At 42.3% G+C, this 19,537-nt stretch overlaps 1 protein-coding gene across 2 annotated transcripts in view; it reads left to right on the forward strand.

The window, feature by feature from the left end:
• LOC144825197 (galanin peptides-like) overlaps positions 1 to 19,537 on the forward strand; it is a 263,748-nt gene that overhangs the window by 2,845 nt on the left and 241,366 nt on the right. For both annotated transcript variants that reach the window (XM_078684049.1, XM_078684050.1), the window contains exon 3: positions 10,483 to 10,537. In XM_078684049.1, the coding sequence (XP_078540175.1) occupies positions 10,483 to 10,537 (55 nt within the window). The remainder of the gene's footprint in view (positions 1 to 10,482; positions 10,538 to 19,537) is intronic.

Here is a 19,537-nt window from a genome sequence, read left to right on the forward strand (position 1 = left end):
TCTTCTTGCATTAGCGCACTGTGTGCTTTGTAGTGCCATCACACGCACCCTTGCAGCATACTGCAATGATGTCTGCAATACGGGCAAGATTGTTTTTGTGCAGGAAGCGACACCTACCAGCACAAAAACAACCTTTGAAGCATTTCCCTCTTCATATGTGTGATGCAGTGATGAATCAAACATAGAAAGAGGAATTAACAAGAAGAAATAAATATATTTTTCCTCGTTGCACCTCACTGGGGAAGACGTAACATTTTGACGCATTCCCGGGTTTACTAGATTTAATCAATCTGGGAATGTACCAAAATCCATGGGTGGATGCATGGGAACGCCCATCCACCCATGGAATGTCTCCCAAGTTGAAATGTAACGTAACACAGTGCAAGCAGACGCGTTGCATTACATTTCCTTACCAAGCTACACAAGGCAGCGCAAATTGCCCCTTGCGTGCCTTTGTAAATATTACTGAAGCACTTACCTTGGAGATGCAAGAACAATGCAAATGCTTCATAGACCCAGCCTCAGACTCTTGCTAATGCTGAAATCCATTTCACACAGGGGAACATGAGCAACAATATTGGTGGAATTGGACAGAGGTAGTTAGTTTCTAAGCATCCCAAGTGGACACCAAGTCCCTCTCTGGAACACTGACCGCTAATGTTATCTGAAAGCTGCCTGATGAACCTTACCTTAGTTGATGCACTTAGATCTTAGGGCTGCAGAGTGCAGTACACTAAACTCACCCCATTTTGGACACACTCAATAATAAAGGGTTCCACAGAGTTCTTCGTTGTGTCTTTCAGTCAGTTGCAGGCACTGCTGGAAACGGCATTAGCCTTGAAAATGTAAAACAATTCCATGTTAGCCTCTCTTATCAGTACCCCCAAATTGGGACTGATGCATGATTGTACTAGGTCTTGGGCTGAAGTGGCATGGTGTCTACTGTACATGTATGACCTGCAGGTGCTTAGAGTGCTTCTGTATGTAAAGTTGACAATGTGGCATTGTGTATATACTGGTCAGACACCGAAATGTAAGGAGTACACTTATGACTACAAAAATGGATGTCTTCAATCTGATTCAACTATCATGATGTCCAGGCGTACCAGATGGGAAATAGAAAAAGTAGATGAGATAGAAAATGTCACCTAAGGCTAAAGGTCAGAACTGCCGAGTCTGGAAGTGCAAAACCGTGTTAGAGCTTCTGTGTCTGCTCAACATCCTGTGCATTTCGGGAAAATGCCCTCATCTTCTGGTGTCTAAAAAATGAACATGACCTTGTGTAATGTAATATGGTGCTCATATTAAGTGATCCAATGCCCGTGGGCAGAGATCGAGCTATATAAAACTGGAGAAAAAAAATCAACCACATTTGCAGCAAACTCCATTTCTCAGTTTCAGAAAAGTAGCAGGTCCTACTTTTTTTGCAAGTTAGGGGTACTTATTCCAAGGCACTATGCCACCCTAAATAGGTATTTTTTTTACTCTAGGAAGGCTAAACTATATGTGGGGCATACCTCTAGAGACCTACCGGATACTGTTACATCAGCAGAAGCATAGTTATTTATGTCCAAAAAATCACTTAATAGAAAAATAGTACAGTCAAAAGTAATGTAGACATGGGAATAATTCGGATCCTAAACTACTTTTGACCGAACCATCTTTCTTTCAAGCGAATTTCAGAACATAATTAACTAACCTACTTTTTTGCAAACCATTAGCTAGAGCCTCCAAAAAAGTACATTTCCCAAAAAGAACATTTAGCTGCCCCAAGAGCCAAAGTGAACACGCTAGTCATGGAAGGTGTTAGTACACCTTTAATATGTGACAGCAGTGATATCTTCGACTGCTCTTTTTTATTATTTGTCTAAAAATATCTTTTATCTGCTAAAAGAGGGGTCCTGACAATAGTTGTGTGTGGTTATGTATTATCATGGTGAGCAAGACATGCAGATAAATAAATCAATATCAGATCAATACTATAATTTCAGTTGCAATAATCATTACAGAAAGAAACTGCTTGCACAAGCTTTTCTTTTAGTCCAGATGGGTGTCAGTGCTTAATTTGTAAACTGAGTGCCGGTGCCAAAAGCTCTGCTTGGCAGCCCAAGGCCGGTGAAGCTAAATGTTGGCACCCTGAATACCAAGGCTGTGGATTCGTAAATTCACCTCATGCCTCTTTAATCCACTGCCAGACACTCCCAGCCGCATTAGCTCAGTCTTGCAGGTTCCTGCTTTCTCCCTATATGACTGTTTCTCCATCCTTCTCTGCCTCAGTCTTCCTGCTTCATTTATTTTTCCCTTTCTCCGTAAATGTCTAATGTAGAAAAATACAGACCCATCCCTAAAAAAACTGCTGCTGAGCCCCACCACCAACTACCGGCTCTAATTAAGCACTGGGTGGGATCTGGCTGAGGACAGTGGGAGTAACCATGTTCTCTGTGATGACTCTCTTTTTAGGTTTGTATTCTTCTTAAGGTAGGCAAAAACAGAATACGGTAGCTTAAGAAGCTGAATGTGAATCAAGGGGTCTGGTCCTTTGAGAACATCTGCTATGCACTATGTGTAGGATGTGAAATACTTACCACTTATTGTCACTTAAAAACACATACATATATATCCATAAGAAAGCATGAACCACAATTGACTGCCATATGGAAAGCTTTAGCGTGACAATCTCAATTCAGACCTTTATGGACACTCTCTTTAGTGCTGAATATTTTCCATGCAAATCATTGATTTCAGGTGTGCTAGTCTAATTAGTTCAATAAAAGGAAAGCAAAACGACAACATCCAAAATACAACAGGCTATCACACAAAAGTCAAGGCTAGGAACAATGTCCATAATGACCTAGAGGGAAGTGGTCATCTTAATCTGAAAGAATTGATACCACAGAAAATGTTGCAAGGATATGCAGGTTAATGAAATAAGGTACTAGGATGTTCAAGTTAATAAACTACTGGTTTTAAATTAGAAAGAATAAAGCCTGTACCCACGTAGTAAATCAAAAGATAAAATAATAATAACATAAAAAAAGTGTCAGAACTGACTTTTTTGTGACAGAGCATCAAATGAGGCTTATACTCTCAAGTCACGATTTTACTCCGACAGACAGGTTGTATGACAGAACCACATATGCCTTTACCATGCATGCCTTTACAACACTATTGTTGCAATGCATGCAACTTCACCACTCATGCCTTTACCACAAAAACCTTTCCTACGCATATGCCTCTACCATCCAAACAAATGTTTTCATTGTAAAAGAATGCATGGTAAAGGCTAAAGCCTGGAAAATATCTAACAGGTAAATATACCCATATAAATATAAATATATATATATATATATATATATCCTCCAAAACACAGTTCAGTTTCCCTGGAACCTTTGGCGCATCTATGAAAAATCAGCAGTGATCAAGGTCTGAGGGAGACCGAACCGCGTTGGTTTTTTATTTAGCAGCACTATGCCTGTAGAAATGCTGAACTGGATTAAAAAAGCTTAAAAACTTCCCCCGTGAGTGCGCTGCGTTCCTCTGAAAAGAGGGTTGTGGAAATATATATATAGATATATAATATACAATAGATATATCTACACCACACACATGCATATATGTATATGTGGGTGTGTTTGTATATATATAAATATTATATGAATTACACACACATACACACGAATATATATATATATATATATATATCTTACCTTGTTAACCCACACCCACCCTAAATCCTAAAATTGCCCTTCCCTCCCAAAACCCCACACCAACCCAAAAAATATCCTTGCCACTCAAAATCCCACACCCACCTTAAACCCTAAAATTACCCTGGTCACCCTAAAACCCACACCCACCCTATACCCCAAAAATGCCCTTGCCACCCAAAAATCCATACCCGGCCTAAACCCTAAAATTACCCTTTCCACCCCAAAACCCGCATTCACCCTAATCCATAAAAAATCCTTTGCCACCCAAAAACCCATATCAACCCTAAACCTAAAAAATAGCCTAGCCACCCAAAAATCCCACACCCATCCTAAATAATACAAATTCCTTTGCCACCCAAAAACCCATACCCACCCTAATATATACATAATAATCTTACCTGCAAAATACTTATATTTTTATTGTAAAGGCATGCATGGTAAAGGCATATTCATTGTAAAAGTCTGCATGGTAAAGGCATGCGTGGTAAAGACGCGTGTTGTAAAGCCTGTGTGGTAAAGGAATGCGGGGCTCTGACATCATTTTAAAGGCTGTTTCACCTGTCAGACATGATACAGAAAGCTTTAGCTCAGATTAGCTCCTTGGGTCTCCTGTACCAAAGGAAAATCAGGCCGGCAAGGAAACCAAAAGTAATGCGCAGTTTAGACAGTTTTATCAAAATCACTTCAAGCTCGTTGGCCTGGATTTGCAATGGCTTTGCTCTGTAGCACGTATTGTAAAGTGTCACAAAATGACAGATTAGTATTTACTTTTTCCTGAGCAAACAAAAGTAGTTTGAGCTGCATTGCTTTACGTCAAGGGGGCGTTTTTGGAAGCGTGCGTCGGCACATTTCAAATTTATTGCATATATTCATCTACCAAATTCTTCACCTTTGCCTGTTTTCTGTGTTGTGGTTGTTCGAAACATGCAGTTTGCTGATAGAATAGCTAATTCTGTAGCAAAAAATCGCATAACCTATGCACAGTACTAGAGCAGAAGTGGCTCACGAGACAAACACAATCTGAGTTTAAAAGACAAAGAAACAAAATCACTGTACATTTCTTAAGCGGCGTCAATAAATTGTCAATGAACTAGACAGGGCTATACATATCTACTTATTCAATTCTTGCTCAGTCTCCTGGTTTTAAAGTCCCCAACTCCATGCAGGCAATGCCAAAAACATCTTTCCTTAACAGATTTGGTGCTTGGTCGCCACCACAAGAACATGTTCAATTCCTCTCAATGAGAACAGTGCTTGCCCTCCCTCCCTTGAAAGATAATGGTGCCAGCCCAATCACTCTTACATCCTTTTTCCTATAAAAGACCACAGGGTGGGTAATCATGAATGAGACAAACTCACCTTCATGTTACCTGAGGTGTCCCTTGCCTGCAAACAATTGCAAACGGAGCGCCCATGCCAACTCTTCTACTCCCCAAAGACCTATGGGCTGAAAGCCATTCACCATTGGTAGCTTTTCATCAAATGTCCTCACAACAAATGAAGCTACTGTTTCAAAAGCTTTTCCATTCATGCTCTTTTGGAGGCACCCACTCTTTATAATAACTCTTCATAGAGTTAATAAACCGAGGAGATCCCTACATTAAAGTCATGCTAGGTCAGAGCCTGCCATCACTTGATTAGATTCAGAACCAGCATTGTATCTAGCCAAATCTTTGTATGTCCTGCCAAATAGTCGATTCATTGGATTCAAACCAACACGACTCTGGGGCCAGTTACCTGTCAGCAGTAGAACATGTCAATAGCACCCCATGCGTGCTGCACCAAGATATGACTGTCAAAGGATTTTAGAGCTTCTTGGTGGTGTATTTGAAGACATGTAACTCTTCAAACAGTTGAATACCATAGTATCTTCCTTCATGCCATGATTCAGGCATATCTTTCAGTTTGAATTTAAAAAGAAGTGACTAGATTTCTTGAAAATACTTGCAATAAATACTACGAACCAACCCTTCACATTTCAGGCCTGTTTCCAACTTGCCTTTAGTATCTAAAAGTCTAGAAGTAGTTGTTAAGCTACAGATGCACGTGCTTGTAGAGTACAGTCAATCCCAACCTTTTATCCTGCTAGATTTGCCCAGCATGTGGGAGTGAGCCCTTTTGCCCTTTATGGACGGCCTGTACTGAGTGTCAGATGTGTGTGTGCCATGATACTGCTAGACCTCTTTGAAGGTTTTTGCCATTGATCTTGAAGTCCTTTTGAACTGCAGGGCTTATTTATAAGCGCCTTGCGCCGCCGGTGCGTCACTTTTTGGGACACTCCGGTGGCACAGAAGCCTGCTTCATATTTACTAGGCAGCACTTAGCCACTTTTTTTGGCTTAATGGTGCCTTATAAATATTGTTCCTTTTAACACAGTTTTCTGCGATAAAGGGGTGTGCAATGAGTATTGCTGGGGGGAGTTTCCAGCAACATCCATGGCTTTTTGACACCGCCTCAGATTTACAAGAAATCGTAACTCTGAGACATCGCCAAAAACGTACGCCTCCCTAGTGGGGGGGGGGCATAAGAGAGGCATAAGAAGGAGAACAATCTTTATTTCTCCTCGTTTTTCTTCTTTACATGTGTGCTGCTTTCTGCAGCACACATCGAAAGCGGAAAAAGCCTCTTGTGATTGTTTTTGTGCAGAAAGATTTCCCTTCAAGCACAAAAATAATCATCCCTAGAATTCAGGCACCCTTGCATTGGCGCTGGGCAGCCCATTGTGTGCCAGCTCAGGGGAAAAGGACAGTAATGCGCCGTATTCCTGCCCTTTTTTTTGCCATAGTGCAGCGCAGCAGGAAGGCATACAGTGCTGTCAAACAGCAAAAACTCATAAATGAGGACCTGCAAGTTTTGGTTGCTTGTTGACAGTTTATTTCCTACCATTCGTGTCCTCTTCCTCATGCTGTCATGTGGTGTTTGTCCTTTCACTTTTTCTGTTCATTGTTTGCTTAAATGGCGTAGCTTCTTTATTAGATTTGTAGCCATGATGTTACGTCCCCCTTAGGCTGGAAGGAGATCTGGGTTGTTTTCAGATTCCAGATTTATATCATGTTTAATTACCTTTATAACAGAATGTGAATTAATAGACTGGAATTTAGCACAATTAAAATGATAGCTGAGGGAGCCCCATTCTTGCATTTACAGTTACAAAGAAGCTTTGCTGGTTTTCGTGTGGTCACGATGGGCTGTTTGCACCTTGATACTTCTAGAAGAGTTTTCCATTTTGACTTTGCTACGTGGGGCTGCATCAGTCTTTACCATCATTGAATTGCATGTGGGCTTTAGCAATATCTTATATTTGCATATGGCAGCCCTTCTTATCAGATTTATTTATTTATTTTGAAAGTTTTATAGAGCGCGAACAAGACCCTTGCGGATGGGAGGCACGTTGAAGCACGTATACACAACATTTTGTAAAGGCAATGTCGTAAGGTACAGCATGCAACTATCTTGTTGTGTCAGGCATGAGGAAGCTAGAATGTCTAGATTGCCTAGATGGTACCTTGTCATAGTAGGGGTAGTAGCGAGGGTACATTTGGTCTCCGAATTTCCTTGTACCTTACTCAGGTGAATTTGGCCATGAGAATCGATTTTACTTCCTTTTTGAAAGAAGCAGTCGAAGGGTTAAGTCTGGTTTCTGGGGGTAAAGCATTCCAAATTCTGGACATCATCCCTGAGATGGTTCGGTTATGAGTTTTCTTCTTGTTGAATCTTTGTGGTTTCAGTAATAGGTTTTTCGCACTTCTTGAGGATCTGATCCCACTGGAGATCATCAGTTTCTGTGCTGGATAGCAGGGTGTCAACTGATGCGCAGCATTTACAATGTGGTGCACCGTGGCGCACGGATTGGCAGATGCGTGTCGTATCCCCCGGTGGAAAGGCAGCGCATTGCTGGAGTTGCGTCGCAAGCGCAATGCAGCTCCAGCAACGCTCGGGGTGCCCTTATGCCTAACATGCTGCGTTAATCCTTACGCCTGCTTCAAGCAGGCGCAGGGTTTTGACGTAGCATGGCCGTAAAAGTGACTGAGTGAAATCTTGTAGATTTCACTCAGCCACCTTTCCGAGGCGTTCCTGCGCCAGAAGGCCCCCCCCCGTGCCGGAACGCCCACATGTGGCGCAGGGCTTTACAATGTGACGCTTCTCCCAGATGCGTCACATTGTAAATACCCCGCAGCATGGCGTTGGCTGTGCGCCGCCGCTGCGTCACAAAAGTGACGCAACGGCGGTGCAAATGTGGCGTACGGGGTTTGTAAATTTGCCCATAATTGCACAACATCCAGGGGGAGGGGCCCAGCAATGTCAGCACTCAACACCTACCTGGCACGTAAATCGTGTAATATATGCTTTCAATGATGTGGACTATGGGTTATGAACATTGGAATAACACAGGTTAAGTTCAAATAAAGCCGTCTTGCTGGGTAGGATCACATATGTCTGGATTTGAATAGTATACATTCTCTGCATATTTCACTATTTTCCTCAAAACACCTTTATAATTACGCATAGTGTCAGGCCAGCATAACACAGCAGATGTTAGCGGGTCGTGCATAATTATAGTATAAAACCACCTGTTGAAACATCTGCTAACACGTGATTGTCTGGTTCTCACAATCTTTGTGGAGAGGAGTGCCCAGTGAAATTCACCACAGTAGGCACATATACGCAGAGGTTCATTGTCACTGCTCCTGGCTCCAGAAGATTGTTCCATGTGAAAAGCATGGAGGGACTCTATCAGGGATGAGGAATTACACAGACTCAGCTCTTGTTAGTGAGTGCAGAGACTTCACAGCTTAGCCTACCTCCTGTGCAAAACTCAAACACAGGGGCTTTTGCTCAGCCTCTGCACCCAGTTCTTTGACATTGAGTCAAACACATCTTGGATGAGCCCTGAGCAGTACTGCTGTCCTACCAACATGCTATTGCTGTGGGGCCGGAGGTCGGAACATGCCTTAGCGTACGCTTCCATTGCTATGCATGACTTGCATTGTTGCACATGGCCGGCACTACTGCATCAACGCAGAAGCTTCCATGCACCATAGGGGTTTCCTTTTTATTAGAACTCATTCTCCAATGTAATTCAATGCGTATACGAAGCATGACGTAAATAAGTATACTTGTTAGATATTATTTTTTAATACTTTTTTAGTATACATAAAATCTAAATACGGCTAAAACAAGATTTTTTAGAACATACCATCCAGCAAATGTAGACCATTTACGTACTTTTCTTGCTCATATTTTAAGTAAGCTTTTCTGTTTATTACTGCACCATAGACAGCTTTAGTTTGTATGGCATGTTAGGTGGATGTGAATATTGGGCAACCTCGCCCCGACATCCACCTGTCACGGCTTAAAAAGCAGATTGCTGACAAAATGCTATGGCTGCAGAAACAAAACTCCGGAGCTAAACTAAGGGGACCCCCTCTACGATAAATCTGGGTCAGGGAAAAGAGGGGTATGAAAAAAACACAAGATACTAAATATTTCCCTCATCAACCTACGTACTTTTATCCATTGACTTGGTTCATATGCCTTACAGTGATTTTATAAACTTATAAACATTAAAAGAGCAATAGTGACAGGACAATTCTTCTCATTACTTTTTTTAATATTTCATATTCATTTTTTCATATTCATCTTTTTCATTTCACCTGGTGCGGAGTCTCCTGGATTTTCCTGGACTCATATACTGGCAGGAGCATTGTCTTGCCAAGAGTTACTTAACTATGTACAGATAGTGTATGAATGCTGCAGCAGTGAGAGTGGGTGTACGTGTGTATTTATTTTCTTCCAGGGGTTATTTGTGGAAAATTTTCTTTTAGGAAATATTCTTTATTGTAATTTATTCAGAAACGTTGTAAGTGTCAGATTGTAAAACCAATTGTACTGATATGAAGATGACCAAATTGGAAAATGAAGTTCTTTTGAAAAAATGAGTTTGACATATTTAAAAAATGAAATGAAAAAATGAATATGAAAAAATGAATATGAAATATTTTTAAAAAGTAATGAGAAGAATTGTCTTGTCACTATTGCCCTTTTAATGTTTATAAGTTTATAAATTCACTGTAAGGCATATGAACCAAGTCAATGGATCATGGATCACTTCTCATTGCACGACCTGAGAGCGTAAAGCACCATTGGGGCTGGGCAATGTAATTACCGTAATGGTCATTGCATTAAAGTAATCGCATTGTCCTGCTTCTGGCATTGATCACGAGGCAGCTCTCCCAGCAGGAGAGCCCGTGTGATGACACCTACGTGCGGGAATGCCAGGGTCATCGGGTAGTGTGGCATTCCGGGGGGCTGGGGGCTCACAAGATTCCTGCTGCGGGTGTTGCTTCAGGAGCACTGCATGGCACCGGGCAATGTCATTACCTTCTTGTCATTACCTGGAGGCAGGTACATTGCCCAGCTCCTGACAGTTCTCATGAAATCTGATGGAACAGCCCAGATTTGCCTGTTCTGGATTTCACCGGAATCTTTCACTCAAGGCTAATTCGGCATGTTGGAAGTCTTTGGTGCCTTACAGGTGAACTGATGCCTATGTACTAGCAGGTGTGACTGTGTGTATGTGTTCGGTTTGTGTGTATTGTGCGTGTGTGTGGTTTCACTTTTATGGTGATATAATTTTATGTACAAATAAACACTTTGAAGTTCCAAAGCATGAAATGCCTAATCTTGTTCAGAGATGTGGCACCGTCCCTAGTACAGCTCGGGCATGGGACCTTTACTATTTGACACTGTCTAACTGACTCCATCTTTTTGTCAGGCAAAGGAAAAGAGAGGCTGGACGTTGAACAGTGCTGGCTATCTGCTAGGACCACGTAAGTGCACCTGAAATATTCTTGTTAAAATATGCCTACTGTTCAGTAACCCGAATGCAGTGTTTCAAGCGTTCCTTATTAAATCACAATATGTTTTTAATTCTTTGAAAATATTAAACTGCTTGAAACTATTTTAAATGTATCAGATGTATTTATTTTAAACATGATCAAAGCATCACTGCATGTGAAAAATTCCATAAATAAAGGCTTTTAAAATCATGACATCACTTTAGTTTTTTAATCTTATTTATTATTTTATTGAATCCTATGTTCCCAAGAATGTGCTGAACGTATTTGGGCTTAAGAACCTGCTTAGATATGAAGTAGGCTAAAACACACGACAACAGCTTTTCCTCACAGGACAAGGCTTCAAGTGATTTTCGGACCCACATAATAGAGATCTTTCTGGATTCTGACTTCTTAATACAGATTGGGTGTAACAAGTGTACCAGATTGTAATTACACACTGCCTGTCACTGCCACCCTCTTCTGAGGCAGGAAGGCATTGTTTGCTTTGTGGCATAGCCCATCCAATTGGGAGCTCTCCTTTGTCACCAATTGTGCTGTGTATCATGTTGCTATCAAGGTGCTGGTGGAGAAGCTACACCACCCCAAAGATTCGACCAGCCATTGCAGGTCTTAATAGTGGTCCTATTGTGAGGGGTATAGGAATATTCCAGGGGACTCCATCCACCCACCTGGTGAGAAGGGGAGGCACACAGTTTCCATGCACAGAGAGAGGGAAGTCAACCGTAATACTCCTCACCCCTTAGCAGTCTAATTTATAACTCAGCCTCCAGTAACTGAAACTTACTGGTGCAGAGACGGCTCATGTTTTTACCCATTCTAATGGAGGGAGATTACTTTACATAATGTTACTCCATTATAGTTTTCGCCTCTTGAGTGGAACAGTACACCACCCACGCTGGCGGTTCGTATGTACCTTGCATGTACATCTCACATGCTTAGTGGGTGATTTTTTTCATCCCCTTTGGAATCGCTCTTTTCTAAAGAGAGCAGATTTGAGGAAACAGATAAGGAGGGTACAATGCTTGCATCTGCCCATTAAAAATTGTTATTATCATTGTTTGTTCAGTTCTTCAGTTACAAAACGTGTTAAATGCCAAAACAGATTCCAAAATAGAAGTTATCCAATGTGTATGACTCTTTTTGAGTTTAAAATGCTTTATTGAAGTTTTAAAACAATGTAAAACATCAATTCAGAAAGTAAAAGAGCAGGAAGTAATAAAAGCATGAAATATGTTAAAATGCAAAATTACAGAGCATCCTTATGGTTAATAAACTGTACTTAATGCAAATGCATTTTTTGAGAAATGTTTGTAGAGAAAGAAAAGAAGAGAAAGAAAAAAAAGAAAAGAGAGAGGGAAAGAGAAAGAAAAGAGAAAAGGCAAAAAAGGAAACAGGAAAAGGCAACTGTAAAACTCTGCAAATAACATCATAAGAAAATGTTAAAGGAGATTAAGGTAATTTCCTGGATAGGAAATTAGTCAAAGGTAGCCACAATAAGTCTCTTTTAATCAATAAAGAAGTAGAGGTAGCGTAAGCTCTATCCATTCTATGGTGATGACAAAGTAGATTCCACCAGGCTTGGAAGGAGATTTTTACAACATCTTTCCAATTGGAAGTAATAATCTGAAAGGTGATGGCGACAGGAAGGTTGACAAAGTTGACAACATCCCTATAGTCATCAAAGGCAGGAGAGAGATTACCGAGAAAAACATGTTCCACTTGGAAAGGGATGTCAGACCAGAGGATTTCATTCAATTTAGACCATACTTTAGACCATAAATCAGTTATAAGGGGGCATTGAAAGAACATATGGAGGATGTCACCAGTTGCGTGGGGGCATGACCAGCATGCAGGAGAATCAAGCAATTTAAATTTGTGAAGGCTACAGGGAGTACAAAATAATCTATTATAGAAATAATAGAGGGATTGTGTCGTACTGGCTGAACGGGAAGTAGTGCGAATTTTGGGCCAAAGAGCGTCCCAAGTACAAACAGGAAAATCAATGCCTAAGTCTTTTTCCCATAATAGTTCCAAAGAAGACTTAGTTCCAGGAGATGGGGTTTGAGATATCAGTTTACAGATAGTGGCTGCTTTAAATTGAGTGGAGAAGTCAATAGGAATGGGAGTATGAGGGGAAGGACAATGGGAAGTGATGGGTGATGGGGTGGTAGGAAAATAGTGACCTGTGAGGATATCTTTGAGTAAATTTTAATGGGAGGAATAACGTGATGAGATACCATAAAGGGATTGAAATTCAGAAAAAGACATAAAGGTATCGTCTTTTATCAAATGCTGAGGAGTGTTAATCCCTTTATCAATCCACTCCTTCCAAAAGAGGGCGCGATTATTGATCTTAAAGTGCTTATTGTACCAAAGAGGGATATCAAGGCAAGAAGAAGTGGGAGGGAAGTGAGCTGAGAGAGAAGTAAGAACTAATGCTTTAGAATGAACAAGAGTGGAGAAGGACAGTCTTTTTGGGGGTAAGGTAATCCGAATAGTAGATTGAAGAGAAAAAGGAGAACATTGTGCCGACTCTAAAGAACTCCATGCCGTGCATGTTGAGGTATTGGAATCGGATAAGAAGGTCAAATTTGCTTCAAGGTAAAAGCAGAGTGATAGCGTCTAAGATGGGGAAAATTAACTCCCCCTAAATCTTTAGGGAGTTGAAGATGAGCAAGCGAAATTCTGGGTTTATGATTGTTCCAAAGAAATTTAGAAAGTAAACTGTTAATAGAGCAAAAGAAGGTATTAGGAAGGGAAATGGGAAGCATAGAGAGGTAAAAGTTAACAATAGGGAGAAGCATCATATTAATAGTGGCAAGTCTGCCCCTCCATGAAAGAAAGAGAGGAGACCAACTGTCTGTGAGAGCCGTAATCTTAGAGAGAATTGCTGAGTGATTAAGATTAATAGTATCCTTTAAATTAATCCAATATAAAACACCGAGACATTTGATATGAGAGGAGGCCCATTCGAAACCAGAGTCCTTAAACATAGAAGATAAGCAGAATTTATTTAAGGGGAGAATTAAAGATTTGTCAACATTAAGCTTTTATCCCGAAACACGAGAATAATTATGTAATAAGGAAAAAAAGGCCGGGAGGGAAGTGGATGGGTCAGAGATAAAAAGGAGAATGTCGTCAGCGTAAGCGGTAAATTTTATATCTATGTTATGAAAAGAAAATCCCGTATAATCCTTTGAGCGTTTAAGAATTTCTAGTAAGGTTTCTAGAGCAAGGATGAAAAGGAGGGGAGAGAGAGGGCAACCCTGTCTCGTGCCTCTGAGAAGGGGAAAGTAGCGAGACTGAGAACCATTGACCCAAACTGAAGTGGAAGGAGAAGAATATAAAAGCTTTATAAATTTAATAAAAGTGGGACTAAATCCGTGCCACTTCAGAGATCCGAATATGAAATCCCAGCTTACCCTGTCAAAAGCCTTTTCAGCATCTAAAGTAATAGCTGCAATAGGGCAATCAGATTTGGAAGCTAAATTGATAATATTGAGAAGGGTACGCAAGTTATCTGTAATAGAGCGACCTTTCACAAAGCCCGATTGATATATAAATATGTATTACTCTTAATATCAAAATGGACCTGCATTGTTTTCCCCAGTCAAAGGAATTATATTAGCTCGCAAATTACAAAGGTTACAATGGTGGTCAACTACGCCTCGGTCTTGGTGCTAGGCGACTTCAATTACTGGCCTTCGGACCCCTTTGAGTGCACCGCTTCCAAAGAGTTCACTGAATCTCTTTCTTCTCTAAATTTTGTCTCGCACATAACTGTCCCCACTCACTCTCACGGTCACGCTCTGGATCAGGTTTGGTCCCTCAACCTCCATTTGTCGCCGGTGACTGTATCCCCCTGCTGTTGGTCCGACCATGCCCTTATTTCCTTTTCTATTTCTCACCATCTTGTATCCAAAGTCCCACACATCAGAAATACCTGGGCACGGAATTGGAACAGAGTTGACCTTGCTGCCTTGTCTTCCCTGCTTCGTACCTCCGTCCCGACTCTCTCCGGTCTCGCCTCCCATCTTCAAGCCAATGCCATTAAGACCTGGCTGACTGGAGGTTGCAATTCAATTGCCCCCTTGCGTCGCATCTCCATCCGTCGACAAAAGGACTCCAACAGATGGTTTAACGACCACCTAAAAGAGCTAAAACTATCTGCTCGTCAGGCGGAGAGACAGTGGAGAAGAAACTATTCCCCTGCATCAAAAACCCTCTATCTCAAATCACTTACTAAATATAAATCTGCAATTCTCTCTGCCAAAACCACCTATTTCTCTACCAGAATAGTGGCAGCGGAAAATAAATCCAGAGAAATATTCAGCATAGTAAACAATCTGGCCTATTCCGACAGAACTTCATCCCAAATCCCTCCATCCCAGTTACTATGCGATCAGCTCAATACTTACTTTGTAGAGAAAATCACTTCCATCAAGGCCAACATTCCCCTCCCTTCACCTGCCTTTGTGGACCCCTCCTCCCCCACTGTCCTCAATTGCCTTTCCTCCATTCCTCCTCTCACTGAGGCCTCATTTCGTGAGATACTACCCAAAGTAAAGTCGGGCTCCCCGGCAGACACTTGTCCGGCCCGAATCCTGCAACAGATTTACTCCTCCTGCCCTGAAGTCCCCATCACCTTTCTTAACAATTCTCTTGCACAGGGAGTAGTGACCCCGGCACTCAAAACAGCTTCCATAGTGCCCATCCTGAAAAAACCTGGCGCTGACCCTACCATCTCAGCCAACTACCGTCCTATCTCCCTGTTGCCCTACCTGGGCAAGGTGCTGGAACGCCATGCCACCGCAGTTCTCCGCGCCCACGTAGAGGCCAACGGTGGGTTGGCCCCCCGTCAGGCTGGTTTCCGCCCTAGGCACTCGACCGAATCAGTTGTAGTTTCGGTCCTGGACACCCTCAGGAAGGGCTTGGACAACAACAAACATCAGGCGCTGGTGCTTCTCGATCTTTCCGCCGCCTTTGACACGGTTGACCATACCATCTTATTGTCCCGTGTCAGGGCGGCGGGAATCGAGGGCTCAGCCCTGATTTGGCTGTCCTCCTTCTTGAGGGACCGCACTCAGGCGGTCCGGCTAGGCGACTTCACGTCCACTCCACTCCCTGTCACTTGTGGTGTTCCCCAGGGATCTTCTCTTTCTCCTTTGTTGTTCAACCTTTATATCTCTCCTCTCATCTTTGCTCTTCAGCAGCTGGAGGTTACCGTGTACAACTACGCTGATGACCTCCAGCTCGTCTTTGATCTGTCCACTTCCCCTCTTTCTGTCTCTAACTTCCAGTCCACCATGACCTTCATCAGGGACTGGATGAACCACAACCACCTGAAATTGAACCCGGATAAAACCGAGCTGGTTCTCACCGGTGGTTCGTCCAGTCCCTGGAATTCCCACTTCTGGCCCCTCTCTCTTGGTCCCTCCCCTATTCCCTCACCTACAGTTAAAACACTGGGGGTTAAAATCAACAACCAGCTCACTCTTCACTCACAAATCAGTACTGTTGTTTCTTCCTGCTTTCTCACCCTCCGCACCATCCGCTCTGTCTCCCGCTTCTTTTCCCCACAGGCACTTAAGTTGATCATGGCCGCACTGGTGATCTCGAGGCTAGATTATGCCAATGCCATCTACAACGGCATCCCAGCATATAGCCTGCGGAGACTCCAGTTGGTTCAGAACCAGGCGGCTCGCCTGGTCTATGGTCTCCCACGGTACCATCACTCCACACCCCTCCTTAAAGAGCTTCACTGGCTCCCTGTTAGAGAACGGTCCCTGTTCAAGACCAGTTGCATGGTCTTTCAGGCTCGACAAGGCACTGCCCCTGCCTTCATTGCCTCGTTATTAAAGGAATACGTCCCCACCAGAGAGCTTCGTTCTTCCTCCAAATCCCTTCTCCAAACCCCACGTTTTAAACGTAAAAAGTGGGGTCGCACCAACTTCGCCACCCTCGCCCCTACTTTTTGGAACTCCCTCCCTGATCATCTCCGCTATGCAACCCATTATCTTTCTTTTCGCAAAGACTTTTCAATCAAGCCTTCCCTGTATAATTGCCCTTCTTACCCACTACTGGTTTAATTTTCCTCAGGTGTCGAACTGACCACTAGCGCCAAGAAACCGTAAGGTGCACGCTGCGCTGTATAAATGTTTTGAATTAGAAATTAAATTAGAAATTACAAGCAATGGGAATTCCAATTAAATTTAAAAACAAAGAGCTGACTGAATGGTTTATTGTGTGAGAGGAACCCTATAATGGAATTTTAGAACCAGAATATGCAGGTCTCCTTTTGAACCGCATATGTCTCCCATCCAGTTGGGTAATAATAAATGTTTTTTAACTGACAAGAAAATACTCAGTATGTAGTGTGAAACTGATCATTTCTTTTCCTGTGGTCAACCATTTTCGGAGGATTAAGGTATAAAATGAGGTTTTAAAAAGCATGAGTCTGGAGACTATTTTACATAGCTAGGATGTAAAGTATGTGACATAACGTAAGAAGGAGGGTATGCAGAGATGATGTGAATCCAAAAGGTAGTTTATTCTTTAGATTAAAGTAGGCATCTTTGGTTACAGGACTAATAGGATACAATTTAGTAGAAGTAGCTGTAGCCTCACTGGGAGCAGCTTCCCAGCTGCTCTGCCCACACACTCCAACTGACATTTCACTCAACCAGACACACAGGAACATTCTATGACATGACTCATCCATGGCTGAGCATCAAGGCACAGAATACATAGGGAGGACTAAATATGAAGAACAGCAGGATACCACACACCTTCCTCCTTTAAGGAGATAGAGGATGGAAATGCTTAGCATAAAAACAAAAAGGAAAAGCAAGAGGAAATACAGAGAGAAATGACACATGCACAACACACACTCTCCCCTATAGCAAAATGAAATATATGTGCTCCAAATGATGCAACACATAAGTCCTAGGAAAGAATGGTTCAAGATAGACGCAGGCAGCAACACACACCCATCTCACACAAATAGAAAAAAATGTGCTCCAAAGGATGCAACAGACATTTCCAAGTAAACGATGATACAGAACCAGGGCGCCAAAGATTCACCCAGTAAACAGTAAATAAATCATACATTTGGGAACAAATACCCAACAAAAGTAAATGCAAAAAGGTAGGAACATACCCCCACAAAATGGTTTTAGCCCACAAACGTGACCCATCACCAGGAAATGCAAGTAAGAATTGCACAACCAACTGCATTTCAACAAAAACTCACTTTAACATTTGGAGTCCCAAAAATGCCCCCTCTATATGGTTTGAGCATTCAAGTAAAGTAAAGTGAAGCCCACCATCAATAAGAAAAGGTTTGATCTCACCACAAAAATGCCCACCGCATGTAAACACATGCAAAGTTAGGGGCGCAATGTGCTCCATCTGAAAGAATTAGAGCTCAATATCACGCTCACCACTAGTCAATCCAAGTAAAGATTGGGGTCAAGATATGTCCCATCACAAAAAGTTTGAGCTCAAAGTAAATTCCAGTAAAAAATGTGGTCAAACATAGACCCATCAAAAATGGTAAGAGTACAACAATATACTCATCGTCTGGAAATTCAACAACAGAATTTGTGATAGCTAAACCCCCTCCAAAATGTTTAAGTTTAAATCAGATTTAGCTCAAAAACTCCCAACATCACCAGTACACAAAGTAAATAAGGTAACAAACACTGCCCCATCACCGGCAACAGAATGAATAATTTAGGATGCAACAACCCAAAACCCAGCACTATTCAAAGAATGTAAAGTATGAGTAAAGTAGCCTTCCAGTAACAATTGCCTAAAGTGCCCATTAAAACTTCACATTCAGATGGTAGTGAATGTCTGCAGGTCACGCTTGGGCACTGCTGGATTTTAACTTTTAAAAAAACGAATTGTGTGTTTTTCAAACATTGTGTATTTTAAAATTGGGGCTTTTAACAACTTTGTTGATCTGTTTCCTCTTACCTGATTCCCTTCTCTGCTGGTCCCCAGTCCGCCACGGCAAGTGCCGGTTGAGCGTAGGGACTGTAAGCACTCTGTCAGGATTACCTGATCGGAACACCTCTCCAGGTCCGCCCCCTCCCGCCATTTAACCCACAGTATGTGAAAAAAAGGGAGTGTGGTCCTGGGATGCAGGGGAAGCTGGACCAGTTAAATGTGAGCAATAAAGAATTTGCTAGCCCCCACGAAAATGGTTAGATAAAGAATTTTTAAGAAAAGCACAAAAAAACAAATTTGATTAAAAAAAATTGAAACAGGTTTAAATAAAATACCTGCACAAGCAGAAGAATTTCTTTGTTTGTGCTTTTCTTAAAAATTCTTTATCTAACCATTTTCGTGGGGGCTAGCAAATTCTTTATTGCTCACATTTAACCCACAGTAGGCAGCGGACGCGTGCAGCGGACGCGCGCAGCGGCGTGCCGAAGGCAAGCCCGTCTGCGCCCGTCCGCACCAGACCGTCGCCCAGTGCTCGGACAAGTTACCGACGCAATGCTGCGTTACTCAAGTAAGGTATTAAGAGCTTTAGACCCCCTTAATCTGCAGGCCCTTACACGTCCCCCCGTAAATGACCTGTCTCTGGCTAATCAGCAGACATCTGCCTCTAAGTGCAGAAGAGTACAATTACGGAAACATGTTGATGCCAAATCACAGGTTTCAGATGTAACCAGTATCCCCACTACAATTAACGCCCTTTACCTTGATGCCAGGTCTGTGCCCAAGCATGCAATAGAACTTTGGAGTCTCCTGGATGCCGAGCTGCCAGACATCTGTTTTATCACGGAGACTTGGTTGCATAGCCTGGCCTCCTCTCATGTCACAATAGCGTTCCCGCCACAATACCACTTGGTCAGACAGGATAGGGAGGTTGGGAGAGGAGGTGGCATTGCTATTGCTGCCAAAGCTCCCTGTGTGATCAATGTTTTAGAGTCCTGGACCACCGCCACACTAGAAATC

Source organism: Lissotriton helveticus, chromosome 3_1 (genome assembly GCF_964261635.1).
Source record: "Lissotriton helveticus chromosome 3_1, aLisHel1.1, whole genome shotgun sequence".
Taxonomy (NCBI): domain Eukaryota; kingdom Metazoa; phylum Chordata; class Amphibia; order Caudata; family Salamandridae; genus Lissotriton; species Lissotriton helveticus.